Source organism: Notothenia coriiceps, unplaced genomic scaffold, assembly GCF_000735185.1.
Source record: "Notothenia coriiceps isolate Sejong01 unplaced genomic scaffold, NC01 NC01_scaffold00012138, whole genome shotgun sequence".
NCBI lineage: Eukaryota > Metazoa > Chordata > Actinopteri > Perciformes > Nototheniidae > Notothenia > Notothenia coriiceps.
In genome coordinates, this window is record NW_011344839.1 from 177,340 (window position 1) to 196,330 (window position 18,991).

At 41.5% G+C, this 18,991-nt stretch overlaps 1 protein-coding gene across 1 annotated transcript in view; it reads right to left on the reverse strand.

The window, feature by feature from the left end:
- The window catches only part of snd1 (staphylococcal nuclease and tudor domain containing 1), a 156,228-nt gene that overhangs the window by 123,766 nt on the left and 13,471 nt on the right, over positions 1-18,991 (reverse strand). The window contains exons 3-6 of the mRNA XM_010773155.1: positions 14,129-14,229; positions 11,394-11,504; positions 9,760-9,832; positions 4,384-4,525 (exon numbers count right to left, since the gene is read on the reverse strand). Coding sequence (XP_010771457.1) covers positions 4,384-4,525; positions 9,760-9,832; positions 11,394-11,504; positions 14,129-14,229 — 427 coding nt within the window. The remainder of the gene's footprint in view (positions 1-4,383; positions 4,526-9,759; positions 9,833-11,393; positions 11,505-14,128; positions 14,230-18,991) is intronic.

The window sequence follows — 18,991 nt, forward strand, 5'->3', positions numbered from 1 at the left end:
GTGTTTAATAACTGTGAATCTCAATGAGATGCAGAGCCGCCGTCACACTCAAGGACACGGGTCATTGCGGAGCACAATAACATTTTATTTCCAGGCTTTTCCTGACTCACTTGCTACTATGCTAAACTTTTTCTTGCACCGACATATTTTCAGGGAACAAGTCTAAAAATGTCCTGCGCAACCTCTCAAGCATCTCCAGCAGTCACTCACTGCAGGAGGTGTACTTGCCGCACACACATATCACAGAAAATCTGACAAACAGCACCAAGACACACACCGAGGGGGCTAAGGCTTCTTGCTGATACTGTAAATCTTTGTGTCCGAGCGATGGGTGTTTCATCTTTTCGACAGACTGCTGCTCAACACAGCTCTGTGAGCAAATGTAAAAGTACGCTCCACCTGCTGTGGCCTCCATTGGAAACTCTGTTGAAGCTAGTAAACTTTTATGGACTTTTCACTGCTTCAACGGGCCTTTATGTCCACATCGATTGGACTTTTTTTGTCTTCCCTTTTACCCTGTCCTGTCTGCCTGCACAGCTCTTGCTAAACCTCCTCCTCCTTTTATCAGTCTTCTAGCCCCCCTTTCGCGTCATTCTTAAATCCCTTTGCTCCAAGGAAGCAGGATGACTCCCTTACCCTTTATCAAACTTGCATACGGAAGTGCCACCGCGCGTGCCAGCGAGCGAGGAGAAGAAAGGTGAGGTGATGTGGGAGGAGAGGAAAGGGAACTTCCCTTCAAGTCCTGGAGAATACCTCCGGCCCGCTTTGAAGCAAAGGCTTCTCATGCTACCCTTTGTTTCCTCACCCCTCTTTTTGTTTCATAACCAATGTCTTTATCCATCAAGTAAAAAGTCAGGAGCAGGAAGGGGAGGCTTTGAGGTTCCTCACTGGGGAAGAAAAGCAATGAATAGTTCCGTATCAAAATCAGGACAAATAATATGTTTGAAAGCAGGAGAAAAGACGCCGCTGGCTAAACAGGCAGGTGGATGAGATTCAAAGATGCATGTGGTGCGTGTTTAGTATTATGATTTTGACTTGCTGCGTTACATCTTTTTAATGCCTTTCATTCGCAGCTCTACTGTAAACAGTTTGTTCTTCAGTGGCCTCCCACGACATTGTTAAAGAATAAAAAATGTGGCTGTGATGAATACAGTATAAAGACACCGAGGCTAATGAAACCGTTAGTAAGGCAGGACTTGTTTTGACACCGTTTGAATATATTCTCCATTTGACTGTAGTCAATGTTTACTGAGAGAAATGTACAATTATCAAGCACGGGGCTCAGCTTATGAACTTTGTTACAAAATGAATGGTGCAATCATAACTTACTGTGATATTTGATCTAAAATATTAAAGTCATAGACTCTGGTTATAAAACAATATGAGGACTTACAATGCATTATAGATTTGAGTTTGCATTATCCATTCAACATTTACAAGGATTTCAACATTTGGTATTCAATTACAAATATTTAACTATATCCAAACATGATAAAGAAATGCCGCTTCTATAAAGATTGGCCGATTGACTTTTAAAATATTGAGCAAATCTGAAAGATGTATAACCGGATCTGCTCTCAACACACCTCATTATCCGTCAAAGCTACGAGAGGGTTTGAAGGGAAAAGGTCAAAGGGGCTTCTGCCGTTTCATACACAGATATACAGAGAGGCTTGAAGCAGCCGACTTATCATGTACGTGTCATTTCAAACACAGCTCTCGGAGCAGATAGGTGAATAAAACACGAAAAAAGATAACTTTGACAGGAAAGAGGAAGTGAAAGGAGATAGGAAGCGCTTGGAGATTAGAGGTGCTGGAAATAATAAGGCGATGTTGTGCCTACAGGAAGGCTTTACATTAGATAAAGAAAACCGTGCAACATACATGCATCGGAACAGAGAGGCTATGACCCGCCAGATATAATATTTTATCTCGTAAACATCCCATATCTGAAAGAAGAATGATAATGAGGCGACATAAAAGCACCTACAGTACACACCTATAGGGAGCTTCCTGTGATATAAAGGACTCTAATGGGAATAGAGGTTAAACATACAGAACACATAAAGGATAAGGTGTATCAATCAGCGCTAATCCAGCCTAATGTGTTTATTAAAAGACGAGATATGTCTTCTCATTTTCAGCAGATGAATCTTTTCTTCTGGGGGACGACTTTAATCAAATACGCTCCGAAGCCATCAGCTCTAATGTGCTTCTTATCATTTTCTAATAACCTTTGATTAAATAAAATCCTTCCAAAAGTAAACACCAGCTCACACGCACACCTGACATTTCAACCAAGCATTTGAAAAATATTGCATGGTCCCATATCGCAGTCTCGGCTCATGTCAATACAATCTTGTAGCAGGAAGTAAACAAAAGGGATGCAATCACGCAAAAACCATCAGCGGACGGCAAAGACAATCGGAAGCAAATACGAAAATTAATGAATGCATGGACAATTCAGCCACGCATAATTAAACTGAGTGTTTGTGTGGAATGTCTGGTGTTTGTCCTGCTGGAAATGGAGAGGAACAGTATGGCTCGGGCTGAAATGGAGATGGATTGAAACAGGTTTTATGGCGACTATAACAAAGGGTGTCATCCGTTGTGGAAGGGGATAAGCATTCTCACCATTGCCATGATCTGAAAGGATGTGCAAATCATTGTTGGCTGCCAAAGATACAGTCTCAGTGTTTTTATTGCTAGTGCAAACTGTCAAAGCGGTCGAGGAGCGAAGAATAAATGACTAGACCTGCTATCAAACTGTGTGTATTTCATCCCATCTGCATCTTACCCCTCAGCTACTGTTATTGTCTCATGCTACAAGAGTAATGCTAAAAGAAGACGCCTGTTCTTTGATGTTATCTGTTAATCAGCTAATTATTTCAAAGATAATCGATTTGTCTAGTCACAAAATGGCGGTAAATGCTTATTATAATGTCTAATAACCCATTGTGATGTATTGAACTGACTGAACGATTAATCAACTGATGGTAGCAGCTCATTTTCTTTACGAGTCATAATGTGCTCATCAGGTAGGAGACTAGCAAAGACAAACACAGTTAAGAATGATAAACTGTTGAACGATGCCAAGCGGTACACATTAACTTTCACCTGAGACAGGGACACTTTCCCTAAGATAGGGATGGAACAATACAAAAATACTACTTGTTTTTCCCAAGCTGAAACAGCATTTGATCTGATAGTAGCTGCCCATCGTCTGGAGTTTAAATCGCTCTTTACCTAGACACGGAGGCCAGCTCCTAATGAAGATGACCACTACGGTAAAAGAGAAAAGACGTGGACAGCAGAGCATGAGTCTTTTTTAACCTGGCAGAGAGCCGGAGAAGGGAAGGTGAGGTCAAAGGAGTCACGTAGGCCCTGGAGTTTATTTAAAGAGGGTGTCTGAGGTCTGTGCATCAGCTTTCGCCTTTGACCAGCAAGTCCTGCCTGCTGAGAGTTGAACGAGCTACTGTAATCAAAACACATTTGTCTGTAACACAGAAAAGTAACCCATTACTGGTGATAACAGCAGTTGGCACATTACAGTTACTAAGCATGAAATGATCTCGTTTTTTGCAGTACTTTACACAGAGCAAAGTACAGAAAAAGTCAATCAAACGTCCCTTTAAGATTGCGCTAGACTCGTGAGTTCATGGATGAGGAGACAGACTCTCACAGCAGAGATAAACAGGCTTGTCGCAGCGTACATCGTGGAGGAGATGTTGCCCGTTTTGACTGTGGAATCACCATCTTTCCCAATCATATTGAGCAAGATAAAGGTAACGGGGGGGGCTGCCGCCATCAGACAGGAAAACATTTGCCAGCTACCTGGACCAATGTTATGGAAACGGAGCAAAATAAAACTGATGATCAAACAAAGAGCAGAAACAGAGGTCTGTGTTCAGTATTGTCCTTTTTAAATTAAGCATTTGCGCTGATCTGGCATAAATGAGGTTTAACTTCATGTTGTTATTTGTCATTTGATTTATGGTGCATCTCTGGCGATGTTACAGAGTAGTCCAAAAGTAATGTAACTAGTAGTGTAACTAGTTATTTACAGCAGTGAATAATTAAGGAAAGTAAGGCAACACTTAAAGTAACTATAATGTGTAATGCATTAGTAACTACCCCAACACTGATCATACCCAGCTACACCGTTTGGCCCGTTAGCCCTGCCTGCTGAGAGGTGATAGGAAAGCCTGAGCTCTGATCCGGCAGAAGTCAGAGTGTGGAGGATTTTTGCACCACACAAACACTTTCTTACTAAATGATATGTCAAAGAACCTTCACATAACAGCAACCAATGCCTGTACGCACAGATTGAGCGGGTTAGAAGGAAGTGACCTTCACACCGGACAAAGAAAAAGCTCTACCCACCGGCAAGGAGGAAGGTGATGAGGCAGGTTTCTTTGGGCATGTACAGCTTGAGGCGGGAGCCGCTGAACACGTACTCTACCACAGCTTCTGAGCGGCCGGCCCTCTGCAGGAAGGGCAGGAACTGCTTGGCTTTCTGTGTATCCTGATGGACAAAAAGAAAGAGGTTAGATAATGCCTAAAGAAAGACCCTTTTATAAGCTTTGTCGCTCTCTAGTAAATAAGGACGTGGTATTTAAATTAGGGATGCTCCGATCGATCGGCCGTCGATCGTTATCGGCCGATATTCACCCTCTGCCGATCGATCGCTGCTCTCTGTAAAGGCCGATCAGGAGAGCCGATCACATGACGTAAAATACATGACACTTTTCTCTGTGCGCGGCAAAACAAGCTCGCCATAATGGCTTCACCAGTCTGGCAGTTTTTTAAGTTGTCCGAAAATGACAAGAAAATAGCGGTATGCAACGCGTGTGAAGCAGAAATCCTGCAGCTCCACCCGCTGTGACGGACCGGTGAGCGGAGCAGAACACACACCAAGAGTTAAACCTAACTCACTTAGCTATTTTATCTACCTCTGGAACAAGCTAAACTAGTTATACATGTTTATTCTTCACTGTCGGGTCACTCATTACTGGATCAGTGAGCTGCATGAGATACTGACAGGCTGTCAGGAGAGGGAGAGAGGGAGAGAGAGAGAGAGAGAGGAAAAGAGTGCTTCTGCTCATTTCTCCCGTGTTATTATCCAANACGCGCGTGCTCCACCGCTCATCGCGTCAGAATCGCGCACGTTCCGTGTTGTCCTGTGGCAGGCACCATGTTGTCCAAGATACGAAAAGCTGAAAAGAGGCCGATGTCTGGGAAACGATCTTCAATACTCCGAAAAGAATCCCAGCAGGCTCCTTTGCCCCTCCAACAGAGGGATGTCCTTGCTCTTTTCCGTTGCGATTTTTTTTTTGGACGCCCTCGGCTCGAGTTCCCAGTTGACTAAGGCCGTCAAATGACGACGAGAGGCCCCCCTGGCGGAAACACTGTTGTGAACAATATTTCATATCAGATGCATTCAAAAGAAAAACAACGTGGATATCAAATTTAGTTTTTCAAGTTATTGAACACAAAAACAAACATAATTATTTGATACCAAATGTGTGACACGTATACAGCACCGACTGAAAACAAATTAATGAAATAGAGACACAAAAAAAAAGTCAAACTTAATATGTTAATCTGCGGGCTTTTATCAGGAATCTTTAAATCTCACTCTGGCCTAATGAAGTCCGCTCCTCTGTGACACGTCTGCTAATTTGTGCAATCAAAAATAAATTCTGTCCCCTCCTGCCTCCGTCTCTGTCTGCAACAGTGAGTCACTAGGTTGTTGTGTTGTGCCCGTGCCAAAATTACAAGCAGAGCTAAATTATGCTCAAGGCAGAGCTGGTGGTGCAGTGGCAGATTCGGTCTCGATATAGAATAAATGAATATGTGAGCATTTAGGGACAACAATGAGTCGTGGACCAGGGAAGAGTGTGTGTGCGTGTGTGCGTGCGCGTCTGCGTGTGGCACTGATCGGAGTGAAGTTCAAACTAGGAAAGTCAGATCCAACAAAATAAGGTTTCTACGTTTTAAGAAATCATTGATAGGACATTTTTGGGAGTTTTCTTTTTTTTTTAGTGTTAGTAGACGACACAAAACGGCAACAGCAGGAGAGACAGATGCATCCCGAGTCACCGGTGGGACTACAACACATTGTGAGCAAAAGGGTACGTGCTTTAGCCATAAGAAGCGCCACCTGAACTCCACCCACTGCGGTCCGAAATAGCCTCTCGAGTGGGAGACAACAGAAGCAAACATTCACACAAACACATTCACAGCACCTGCAGTGAGTGGGCCGTGCAGTCTAACTTGGTTTAAGAAAAAAAAGAAAGGAAGAGACATGAGAGAGGACCTCATTATGTAACCTTTAGAGGTACGAGGTGAGTCAAGTGCTTTATCCACTCTCCTCCCACCACCTCTGTTCATCTCCTACACCGTACGTTTATAAACCTATCTCTGCGCTATTTGTGACTGCATCCCACTCAATGTACATAATCCCTTTCAGCAAACCTAGCTGAAGGATGCTGACGTATGGTAGTGTGTATTTCTTTTAGGGGGGGGGGCTGCACGTGTACAGTTGTGTGTGGGCGTGTAGCACAGAGGAGAAAGGGAAAAGAAAAGGGAAACGAAAGAGGGAAAGGAAGGGGGGCAATATACACACACACACACACACACACACACACACACACACACACACACACACACACACACACACACACACACACACACACACACACACACACACACACACACACACACACACACACACACACACACACACACACACACACACACACACACACCTGTGTGTCCTATTGGGAATACTTGGAGAGAGGAGGAGCTGCTCATAATGGCACTGACCTACACCACTGATGGGGCTGGCACAATAAGGGGAGGGTTTAGATGGGCACGCACACACACTGTTAGAAATGCATGACGCAGCAAAATCATGCTAAAATGTAAAGTGTGTGCTCGGTTACTGGGACAGTTTTGATTTTAATTTGTACTGTTTATACTTGCCGCCAAAGATGTGAGAAGTACTCAGATTGCGTACTTGAGTAAAAGTACTAATTGTATTATTATTACTCCAAGTGTAACTAAAGTCTTATTTAAGTGTTGTTTATTTCACATTATGAATCCAAATCTGCAAAGTCACTAAAGGTATTAAATAAATGTAGTGGAGTAAAAGTACAATATTTACCCTTGAATTGTAGTGGAGTAGAAGGACAAGGTAGAAGAACAAATTTAAAATTACAATTGTATCTTATCCTTTAAATATGTTTAACTTGTGTAATGCTGCTGTTATGACAGAATAATTTGGGATGAATTAGTTATTTATACATCTATCTATCTGATTACAGACAGTTAAACATTTATTTCCTTAGAGAACAGTGAATGGCTGAACCTATACATGTTAGCGTTCAGCCATTCTCTATAGTCTGGTGCTGAAATCTTGAGATAGTTCTTAGGAATACTAAGACAGTTTTTAATGAGTGAGATGTCTGGCGTTGTAGATATTGCTTTTTCTTATTGTAAAGTTAATTATTGAGCACCTCCCTCGCCCTGCATATATTCATTGCTGCACATTGAAAGTGGTCAGTTAAGTTGTAGGGGTTTATAAGTGTAAAATGCACTTATAAACCCCTGAAGAAAAAGCACAGGGCTGCTCAGTCAGCACAACAATTCCCTGTCATAATTATTTTTTTACAAGGTCCGGGAATTTATCTGTCCTGCTGACACAATAACGCGCAGGGAGATTACGATGATGACAATGTGGAACAGCAGAACATCTGAGAGCGGTAATGCAGAGCCGTGTCGGTGTTATTAGCAGGACACTAAAGTCCTGTTGGTGCTAAAGAGCTTTAATAACTTGGCTGAATGCCTCTGTTCCAACGTGGGCTGATGACACTTTCAACAGCAACCTGCAGGGCTTGTGCATGACCGGCAAATCTGGTGGAGCTACAATTTGATACAGAAAAAGAGGGCTTGATTAATTTAACCAAATATCTCTCTAGAGCCTACGAGTCTAAGTACTACAAGAGAGCTCCTGTGGGAGAGACAATGAGATGCTAATGTTTCTCAAGTTCAATTTTGAGTCATTCACTGTAGATCATGTAGTGGCTTATGAAAATGTTTAAGGAGGTGGCTGGTGGAAGTAGAGAGATGTATAAAAGGCTCTTAAAAAGGTTTGAAATGAAATAATGTCAAAGCCTTTGCGTTACTTTTGTTGTTTTATATCATTGCAATGTCATATTGTCACAATAGAGATTTGAATTGCAATATTGGTGATCTCTTTTCAATCAATAGACATTTAAAAAAATGTGTTCCATTTTGAGGGCTTTTTTGAATGTTGTGACAGAGTTTAGGCTTGCTAAGTTCAAACATTTATTCAATAAAAGGGTGTTGTAAATCATTTCCTTTAAAAAAAAAAATTAAAAAAAATTATTCAACAAGGAATTTGTTGTATTCTGGCAGTATACTGAAAGCAGCAGAAAGCCACTTGGTGAGGAAATGTATTGTTAAAACTAAGAATTGTTTGTTACCTAGCTAGCATTGATGGCCGTTAGTTTTGCGCGTGTGCGTGCGCCATCAGCACATTTACACTGCCTTGCCCTCCATGTGAGCTCATCTCAGCCAACCACTCAGTTTGACAATGTTAGACAGCTACAACAATGCAGCCTATAGCGACTTCATGAAGACTGCACTAGGGTATAGAAGTGTACTGGGACAGCCTGTAGCCATGTAGGACGAAATCTCTTGTGAAAATGAAGAGAGAAAAAGGAAATGTTTCCTTTCAAAAATTAACTGTTGTCAGGAATGTCTTTGCAATTAATAATTTAACGCAAACATGCCCGACTTTTAAAGATTGAAGAAGATGGCGAGCGTGAGATGAAGAGAAAACACAAAGGGGATCATGGTTGTGAGAACAAACACACGCTTCGAAACAATGCGTACCAATCGGCCATTACTTGTTACTGAGAGATTTTATTGGTTCCCCGCGCTAATGTTCATTTTGTGAGCACTCCCAATCAGGCTTCATTAGCCAAATGATGCCTCCATCAAGCCCCTGAGCACACGTAAACAAGCTAGGACCGAGCACCGCTGATGGTTTTATTAATGGCGCTGATTATTTTTAGAGGCCGCTTAGTTTCTGTAAGATGAGGAAACCGGCTGTGAGGATCGGGGAAGGGGTGGCGAGCCGAGGATTATGGATCGTCTCCTGAGAGTTACTGCATGTGGCGGAACATGGCGGTAGCTTTTGGGCATCGATGATCTTTGAGTGTCATGGGAGTTGAGTGTGTAAATGAGTCCATGGTTTAAAAAAAAAGTGCATTTTGAGAGATGCTCGTTCAGTTACACATCATGTAACACATCATAATGCACATCATAATGCACATCATGTTAACAACATATTGTCCTTTTCTTTTTAAATACGGTGAGCCATGTTCATCTCCCTGAATAAATGTTGCACATCTCTGCACAGCCCTCTACTTTAAATAAAATAAAATAGTTTGTCATATATTCATTTTTTTACCTTTCTTTTGTATATTAAAATTTGATGTAAATACTTGTCTTTATTCTTTTGTAATGCTAAAAAATATGTAATTGTTATATTTGTAACCTTCTCTTACAATGTATTTTCTTATGTTTGCACCATCATACACCAAAGCAAATTCCTTGTATGTGTAAACGCACCTTGCAATACATTTTTTTCAGGATTCTGATCCTGGATAAGCTTTTATTCTCTTGTGTAAGAAAACCTGTGCATACATAACCAAATGAGACACTTACCCCAGAGATATCAGCCACTCTGTGGATGGGAGCCTCCTTCTTGCTGTGCAGCCCTTTCCCGTTCTTGATGGCCCTACAAACCACAAACATAGCTCAAACATCATCATAATACAAGGGGAAAGCATAATGCTGCAGGCCAAGCAGACCTTGAGGAATGGGAGCTCTTTGAGTAATCACAGTAGATACAAAGAGGGAGCCATTGTGGCTTTGTGAAGAAGTCAATTCAAACCATTTTTTTCCCCTACTGCTGAAAATGCCATTATGGCTTTACGGGAAGTGCTAGGGGGAGGGTTTTTTCCCCGCCCAGATAATCTATGAGCGTGAGATGAAAGTGGAAATGGTGGAGAAGAAATTATGATGAAGAAGAAATTATTGTTAGAATGGAAGGATGGGGAGAAATGGGTTGCTTGTATAGTGCCGGCGAGGGCTTTAGCGATGGTCACTGGTGCTAGTGACCGGCGCTTTAAAAAGCCTCAAGGGCCAGCTGAGATGAAGATGACCACTGTGGTTGAGGGGTGGGATAATGCCACCTATGGGTCACTGGGAAGCAGGTCATTGACTCTATGATGGAGCGTGTGCATTTATGCAGAGTGTGTATGTAAGCGTTTAATAGCCTGGAGGAGGTTTCTTGAAGACTGCAGGTCGTTGACCTCGTGCAACGGGAACTAAAAATACAAATGGAGGCTATAGACAGAAACCTCTCATCAACTCTAAGAACACCTCGCCAGGGACAGAGAAGGGGGGGAGGAAGAGAGATAGAGAAGTGGGAGGGACACAGAAGGCGAGCAAGGCCAAAGAAGGACAACATTGAAAAAGGAGGAGAAATAAGGACAAAATGTGCAACAAAAAAGATGAGGTGAGAGTAGAGAAAGGAGGGCGGCTGGGCAGTGACACTGCATGGGAGGAAGGGGGGGGGGAGAGTCCAATAAAAGGAGGCTGAGGCTGCATCTGCTCTACCTATAGCCAGCAGATCTTAATCTATAGCAGAGCAATAAAGCCTGTACTAAATCTCTCCACTGCACCTCCATATCCTTATATTCATAGGGCCTGTGTAAAGGGAGCCTCTGATAGGGCGCTTGGGAAGCTGCATGTATAGGCATGTATGTTTATATGTATCAAATAATGATAAAAGGGGGAAAGATGTGTGCATGTGTGAGAGCAATAACATCTTTCCTGTGGATCTGTGATGAGCTGTGACCTATGATGGTGCCTGTAATGATATTTATATAGTAATAATTATTATTTAGAGTTGCTTCTCCTGAGCTATGTTGGATGAAATAGCAAAAGTAATTTGGAAGAAGAAAAAAAAAGCCTCAAGGTCATAACAATTCATTTCCTCTTCCAAAGAGCAACATTTTTCAAGGTCATGTAGAAATCGTGGATGGCAGAGTGATTGTGTAAAAATGTTTTGAGTAAGAGATTAGTGTGCAAAATGTTGTCTTTAAGGCTCAGGTGAAAGGGAGATGGAAGGAGTTAACGAGTGTGTACGAGTGAGTGTGTGTACGAGTGAGTGTGTAGAGTGAGTGTGTGTACGAGTGAGTGTGTGTGTGTGTGTGTGTGTGTGTGTGTGTGTGTGTGTGTGTGTGTGTGTGTGTGTGTGTGTGTGTGTGTGTGTGTGTGTGTGTGTTTCTCCCCGAGCCTCTGCGGCAAGCAGCTCGTCGTAGTGGGAGGAGCGCTGGTCGTCATCCTGCCTGTATCTGATGCATGTGGCCAGGCCTTTACTGACCAGAGCCTCGGCTATGTTACTGTAGGAAGAGGGGTGGGGGGGGAGAGAGAGAGATTACTTTAATAAAAACCAACAAGCAAAACGGCTCGGCTTCACACTGAATCCTAAGTAAGCCAGCTCAACGGGGGGAAGAAAAACCATGACGAATCCCAACGGTGGCTTAGCAAATGAACAAAGGTCACTTAAATGTTGACATTGCACACTTGACTAACCGTTTCTTCGCCGCGTTATGGATGTACTGAAGAAGAAAGGATGAAGGGCAGAAAGAGGAGAGTATTGTTGTACTTAGTGCAGCACTTAGTGGCTAGCCCGTGGACATCGATGTTCTGGTTGATGTGCGGACAAAAGAAATGAAGTAAACTCTTAAAAAGTGAGTTTGTGTCATTGAGTGCATCTTTCTGTCTCCACTTTGCAGGCATGATGATGTTATAGACTTTATTGTCTCTAATCAAATGTTTTCTCTGACCCTTTTCCTATATCAACACTTCACACTCAATTGGATTTGTTGTTTAAAAGAGAGATCGGAAATAAATGAGAAAAGGACATTTTGAATCATTGGGATACAGGGAGGACTTCCTGTTTGGGGTATTCCAGCATATAATACAGTTATTATTCAATCATTTAAAACAAAGCTAACAAAATAATAGTAAATATATAAATATTATGGAGGTTAAAAGAAAATTCAATGTGCACTTACAGAAACAGTTATTAAAAACAGAGATAGATTTGGTTTAGCTTTTGCAGAATATTTGAGGCATACTGTTTCTGTAATGTGGACACAAAAAACTATAAAAAAAAGAATCCCAAATTGGGATCAATAAAGTATATCAGATGTTCGAGACTTATTCTAATGAAATTGTGTGAGTCCTTCAATAATTAATAATTCATTATTTTAAAAACTCAGTAATTTTGGCATATTGTAAATCGAGTTGTGATTGCAAGAATAATCACAAATGTGGTGAAATGATTTAAGGGTGATATGGCTCACCCCTACTTCCTGTCTTCTTCTGGTTGGTTAACCTTTATGACTTCACACTGCTTAATGAATCTCAAGCAGAGCCCGTTTCTTCTCATCGATGCGCTGCCAAGAACTAACTCTCTTACCACAAGCAGAGAAATTATATATTTAATACACTATATGATGTAAAAGGTTGAAAGCATTTGCCCCCCTGACCTCAGCCTTCATGGGGGGGGGGCATGCCAACTGTTCACTGTGGAGCGGAGTGGCCGTGCAGCTGGCTAATGCTGGGGAGGAACTGACTGGTCACGAGGTCGGGTCCTGACCTTTGTGTATGCATGCAGATACATGACTGTTGATGACCAACAGGGATCCATTTGTATCATGTGCATATAACTCTGCTTTGTGCCATAGAGCCAGAAAGACAGACGAACGCAGAAGATAAGTGTGGCCTTTAACTACCGTTTGGGGCGAGAACGGACTTCTGATGGTTTATTTCAAGTCACGCGGCATTAAAGCTCCTCCATCCGGTTTTGTTTCAATTGAAACCTCTGAGTAATTTGAATAACAGAAGATCAGTGGTACTGTGGAAAGTCCGTGTTTCTGACAGATAAACCAGATTCCCTCAAAGGGTTGTTTGTAGATAGAAAATAATTGCTTGCACTGAGGTGACACTTCCTGTGAAAATGGAAACGCAAAGAAGCCTTTTCAGCTTACTTTGTGATTCATGCTGAGATTACAAGTTCTGAGCCTTTACAATTTTGTCTGTTTTATGTTGTTTTACATCTGAAGAATTAGGTTTTACAAAAAGGGACACAGCTGTTGTAATTAAAATAAATGTACTAGTGAAGCCCCCTACGCTGACAATTAGATGCTGTATGATATCCGTGTAAGTGCAGCTTATAGGTAACATAACCTTAATTCAAGTTTTAAAAGCACAATATGTAGGATTTGTTGGTAGCAGTCTCATAATGCTATTTCCTCTAGCATGGGTGCTTAAGATTGGGGACCTGGAGGGGTACGTTTTGTTATTATCTTTACATTGTTTTAAGGGAAATCCTATATGTTGTGCTTTTAAGATTCAAAAGGATTCTAAGGCTTTATTATCAAATAGCCACAGTGGAGGTGATTGCCACGAAAATGTCCGAGGCTCCTCTAACAGTGCAACACACAATATACTAAAGAAAATAAACAAGGAAGTTCAATTGTACAAAAAAATAGTGCATGCGTGTACCGTTAATAGAAAATATAAAGATTTACATGAAGAGTGAGCTCTTCTAAATCATTACCATAAGATGTCCATCTGTGTAAAATGTCTTTACACTATACCTTGTACATTGATTTTGATTTAATATGCCATTTCTTGCACAATCAATGTTAATAATGTCCTACTTTTATATTCTGTTGGCTGTAACTGGCCCTTCATTTGGTCAATATGTTTATATTTACTTTGAAGTTCTGTTTTATTTTTCTATTTTGAGATGTTTCTATTTATGTCTTTTTTTTTGTACTTTTCACATTGTGTGCAATGCCTTGTTACCTGCTGCTGTGACGAGAAAATGTCACAAATTCGGATCAGTAAAGTATATTTTATCTTTTTTTTTTTTTAAATACAATTAGCAAATAGAGAAATATCCTGAATAGACTACACTTAATGAAAGATGATTATTCAGTGTGGTACTTACATGCCGCCAATAGTGACTGTAGCACAGGTGCGTTCTGAGAATGCGGGGGTGCTTTCTCCTGGGCCGGTAGCTGCTCTGATGTAATCAACTGTCACATTGACCTAAAGGAGCGGAGCAAGAGAAGAGAAGTCAAAAAACATGCAACAAGTACTGAGAAAGAGTAGCAACAGTAACGGTAAAATGTGTTCTGAAATTGAAGAGAGTGTGTGTGTGTGTGTGTGTGTGTGTGTGTGTGTGTGTGTGTGTGTGTGTGTGTGTGTGTGTGTGTGTGTCCTAGTTCTCAAGGTCATCCCCAGTCAGTGTGAATCACATCATGGAGCACTGTAGATGTCCCCAGGGGAGCGCTATTAACACACTGTGGGTGTTTGGGACAATACACACAAACACACACAGAGGGAACATTGATGGAACCCAAATGACCCTACACTGTGCAGCTCCCTGGGGATGGGCTCCAATCCACCCACCCTGAAGATGCATTTGTGTCACTCAGCTGTGTGTGTGTGTGTGTGTGTGTGTGTGTGTGTGTGTGTGTGTGTGTGTGTGTGTGTGTGTGTGTGTGTGTGTGTGTGTGTGTGTGTGTGTGTGTGTGTGTGTGTGTGTGTGTGTGTGTGTGTGTGTGTGTGTGTGTGTGTGTGTGCAGGGATGTGACGGGGAAAGCCTGCTCTGTGGGCCAGATGCAGACAGACGACGCTAACGGCAGGGATGCAGCTGTATATCTACAGACTATTGGAGGTTTAAGATATACGCGTCAAGCAAGTGTGATGGGAAGAAAAACAAATGTAAAAAAGTAGGGATCTGGCAGTGGATCAAAGCGTAGACACAAGTCAAATAGAGACAATGCAGACAGGCCTATTACAGGGACATGAAAGAGCAGGACACGCAGCGACGCCGGCTTGTCATTAGATGGACGGGATGGGAACATGGTGACGGGAGCAAGGGGAGAGAAGAGCTCCTGTCAACGCAGAATAGATGTGCCGTAGTGTGGCGTTCAGCTGGAAGTGGCGTCTGCTTTTCAAGAGCAGACAGAAAAGAAAAAAAGAAACCAGGATATGGATGATGGAGGACTGCGCCCATACATACACAAGAGTATCGGAAACTTCTATAGCCCAAAAATGAAAAGGTGTAAGATTGAGAACGTTTTTTGATGTTCTCACGGAGGAAAGGATATATCTAGCTAAATCATACTTAAAGTAGTCATTTAGCAGTAGCATATGCAACCCAACACATTTTATTCAACGTTTATGAGACAGCATTATAATCCTAATGGTATTAGCTTACAAAATAAATATCCCCTCGCAGTGTAATGTAAATTAATAGCCCTCAAATGCTGTCGTACAATCAGTAACAGAATTGGTTTGTGATCTCGTCAGCCGTAGAATATTATGCAATATCCTCGTTGCCAAAGTCATTAATTTTGTAACCATGCAAATAACCCATCCTCATTGTCTTGAAGGAAATTATTTTATCCTTACTCCCACATCAAAGCTGCTCATTTCCTCGTAACCCTATAGTGACATAGTTTCATGTCTGTTCAGCTTTATTGAAAAGTGAAGCCGTTCAAATGAAGAGAGAAAAAACCCATTCGGGCTCTTCTTGGTTACATTTCAGTTTAATGGCTGAGCATTGCCAGGCGTGGGTAATTGAAAAGTGGTACAAACAAAGCAATGAAAAACAGGAAGAATGCAAGTTGGCTTCGAGAGGACAACATTAGATGAAATTAAATGTGAAAAAATGAAAAGGCCTTTGCAGAAAAAAAAAAAGCAGATTTCAGGATGAGATTGAAGCCCACAAGCTGAAAATAATACAGGAAGCTCTGAAACCAGTAGTTCCCCATTAAGTGGGGTGATGACAGATTATAAACTTTGACCAAGCGATGTTAGACTAGAGGCGTTCCAGACCCATTCTCCACCGATCCCCTGATAAGGCGAAGCTATCTATAAAGAACCCCCCCAGAGGAGCGTGAGGCAGNGGGGGGGGGGGGGCAGTGGTTGGATTAGAAAGTGGGGGGAGTGATAAGGACAGCAGGACAAGTGTGAGACAGAATGTTTTTTGTTACGCTGAGGCAACAACAGCACAGGGAGACATGTTTGTAAAATGCTTGAACGGGTAATAACAGTTTTATGTGGACGTTTTTTAAGTAAAATTAGAAATACTGCAGTGTAAAAACACTCTGTTACAATTCAAAGTCAAAAGTACGAGTACTTATTTTGCGTAATGTCCCATTTTAAAATCACATATGTTAAATGACTGGATACATTGTTTTGATGCATTATTTGGTTCATCACAGCTGCTAAACGTGGATGTTGGACTGCTGCTGGAAATATCTCAACCTATAGTTATATGTCAAAGTTTTTTCATATTTTGTTTAACCAATAAACTGAATCTTTAAAGTCATTATTATTATTATTATTATTATTAACTACTTTTTCCAAAAAAAATGAAGTTGCTGTTAGTGGCTTCCTAATGTTAGAGGAGTAGAAGTATGAGGTAACATAAAATAAAACTACTCAAGTGAAGTTCAAGTACCCCAAAACCATACTTAAGTAAAATACTTAGGTAAATATACCACACACATTACAGCATTGTCTACATGGTGAAATGATGTATCAAGGTGTATGCATGCAAAGGTTACAGCTAATAATAAACAGATGTTTTTACTAAAGCAATGCTTGCTAAAAATGAGTTTCAACAATTTGGTCCTAATTGCCAAGACCTTTCCAGAGACCTTGTGCTGAACTATGATATGATTTAGAAGTATGCCTGTCTGTGCTGTACCGTGAACATCAGTAATCAAAGCTCAGTATGATCAGCTAGAGTAGCTTTCAGGACAGAATACGGTGAAAGAGTAGGAGGTTTCTTCAAACTAAAATAAGCACCCTTCACCTGCTCCCTTTTGTCTTTCTCACCAACAGGCGGTTTATTTTTTGCAATGTTTTAAAGTGATCTGCCAATAAAAAAATTAAAAAGGAATATATTGGTGCCGAGCAATTTGTTATCAAAGAGCAGAATCTGTACCTTACCTTTGAAAATATTAGACATGCAGGTGTTGCCTAGGGGACATCAGCCAATCAGAGTGAGTTTGAATACAAAAATCTTAGGACATGAGGGGCTTTAGTTGCTGTTGTATTTTTAGCATGCTGCGACAATTCAATGAAGTTAGCTTTACAGGAAGGGAAAAAAAAAAGAGTGGGAGAGCACAAGGTAAGGATAAAACGAGGGAAGGAGAGAGGAGAGGGAGCCCCATCTGGATTTAAACTATTGGACCTGGCGATGCTTAGGTATACTTTGCATCTGCTTGCACCTGAAGCTTTCCCCCGAATGAAGTCTCAAATACACACCAGATCAAATGCCTTATTGCACACACCGCATTCCCACCAATAAGAGGGGGAACTCTGGCGCTGACAGTACTACACAAGCAGCTGCATAACAGGGGCCACTTTGAGCACGCAGGATTATCCGAATGTGCTCAACCCTGATAAGTGGCTTAATGCAACATTTGCAGTGGACTTTTTTTCTGCTGAGGATGAGACCCGGGCGCACAAGAAGCGCTACTTATAAAGTTAGCCAAATCGAGCTTTTTGGGATTATGTCACCATGCAAACGCTGCCGTTTCAATAGGGGTGGGATATATATATGAGAGAGAGAGAGGGAAACAGACGGACGTAGAGTGACAGTGAGAAAAAGGGAAAAAGAGAAACGCCTCAGTGCAGATGTAGTCTCCTTAACAGGGTAGTTCGGAAGAAGCCTTCACTAATATAAAATGATTTATTCAATGATGGCTACACATGTCCTCTCAATTTGACTTTGTCTAAGAATCAAATGAAAGATTCAAAGGCTTTATTGACATGTGACCAGTAGCTACAGTGTAGATATGGCAATGAACATCTTAAGTCCGAGGCTCCTGCAACTATGCAATATAATATACATAGAGACCGAAAACAATCAAACTGATTTTAAAAAAAAAACAACAGAAAAGTGCAAGATAAGTTAGTGAAAAGCTATGGTAGCTTTTAGCTTGCAAGAAAAGTATACATTGAATTCAAAAGAGCTCTACATGATGTATGGTTGTAGGAGTATACCTGTAAAATCCTCTTTTTAAGACTAGACCACGTATTGCACCAATTCCTTTCTGCTATAGAGAGCTATCGAATACAGAAAGGCAGACTTTTGAAAATGGATATTAGATATGCTTTCTAAAAGATCAAAAGCACCATACTCTCCTTATAGAGATAAAGGTTTAATAGAAAAAGAAAGGCATGTAGCTTTATTCCCCTAAAGCGGTGCGGTGGTATTAGGGCTTTGAGCTTTTGCTCAGCACACTGAGACTCGTAGTTAATGCTTAGTCACGTCCTGGAAGCTTTAGTCAGGGGAAATCTGCTTGTTTCCAATGCATGCATTGTATTGCTCTGTTAGGCAGTCTCTGAGCTTTGAAATGGAATATATTGTGTAGGGGAATACCTGTAGGTCAAACAGTTACCTTAACCTTGGGACTGGATGGGACAGTAAGCTTTGGTCACCTTCAGTTTGAGCAAAGATGCACCTTTATGATCTGCAGTTACACCTGTGTATGAAAATCTTCAACAACAAAAAAAAAAAATCATGCACGACCCAGACCCGACATACCCTTCTAAAACCACCGGGTCAGGCCCAATTACCCCCATGTTAAGGTAAGATCTCTCGTTTTGTGTCGGAGAAGAAAAAGAAAGAAAGATAACAGAGGAGCTCTCAGGAGTTTCAGGGAGAGCAGTGGTCTTAGAGACTCCTTCTAATGCTTACTGCTCCAAATCTGTCTCTGCAGAGCTTAGTGTTCAGAGACAGGATGACAGTAAGTGGGTCGACTAAACTCCTCTCCTAGTGGTAGTG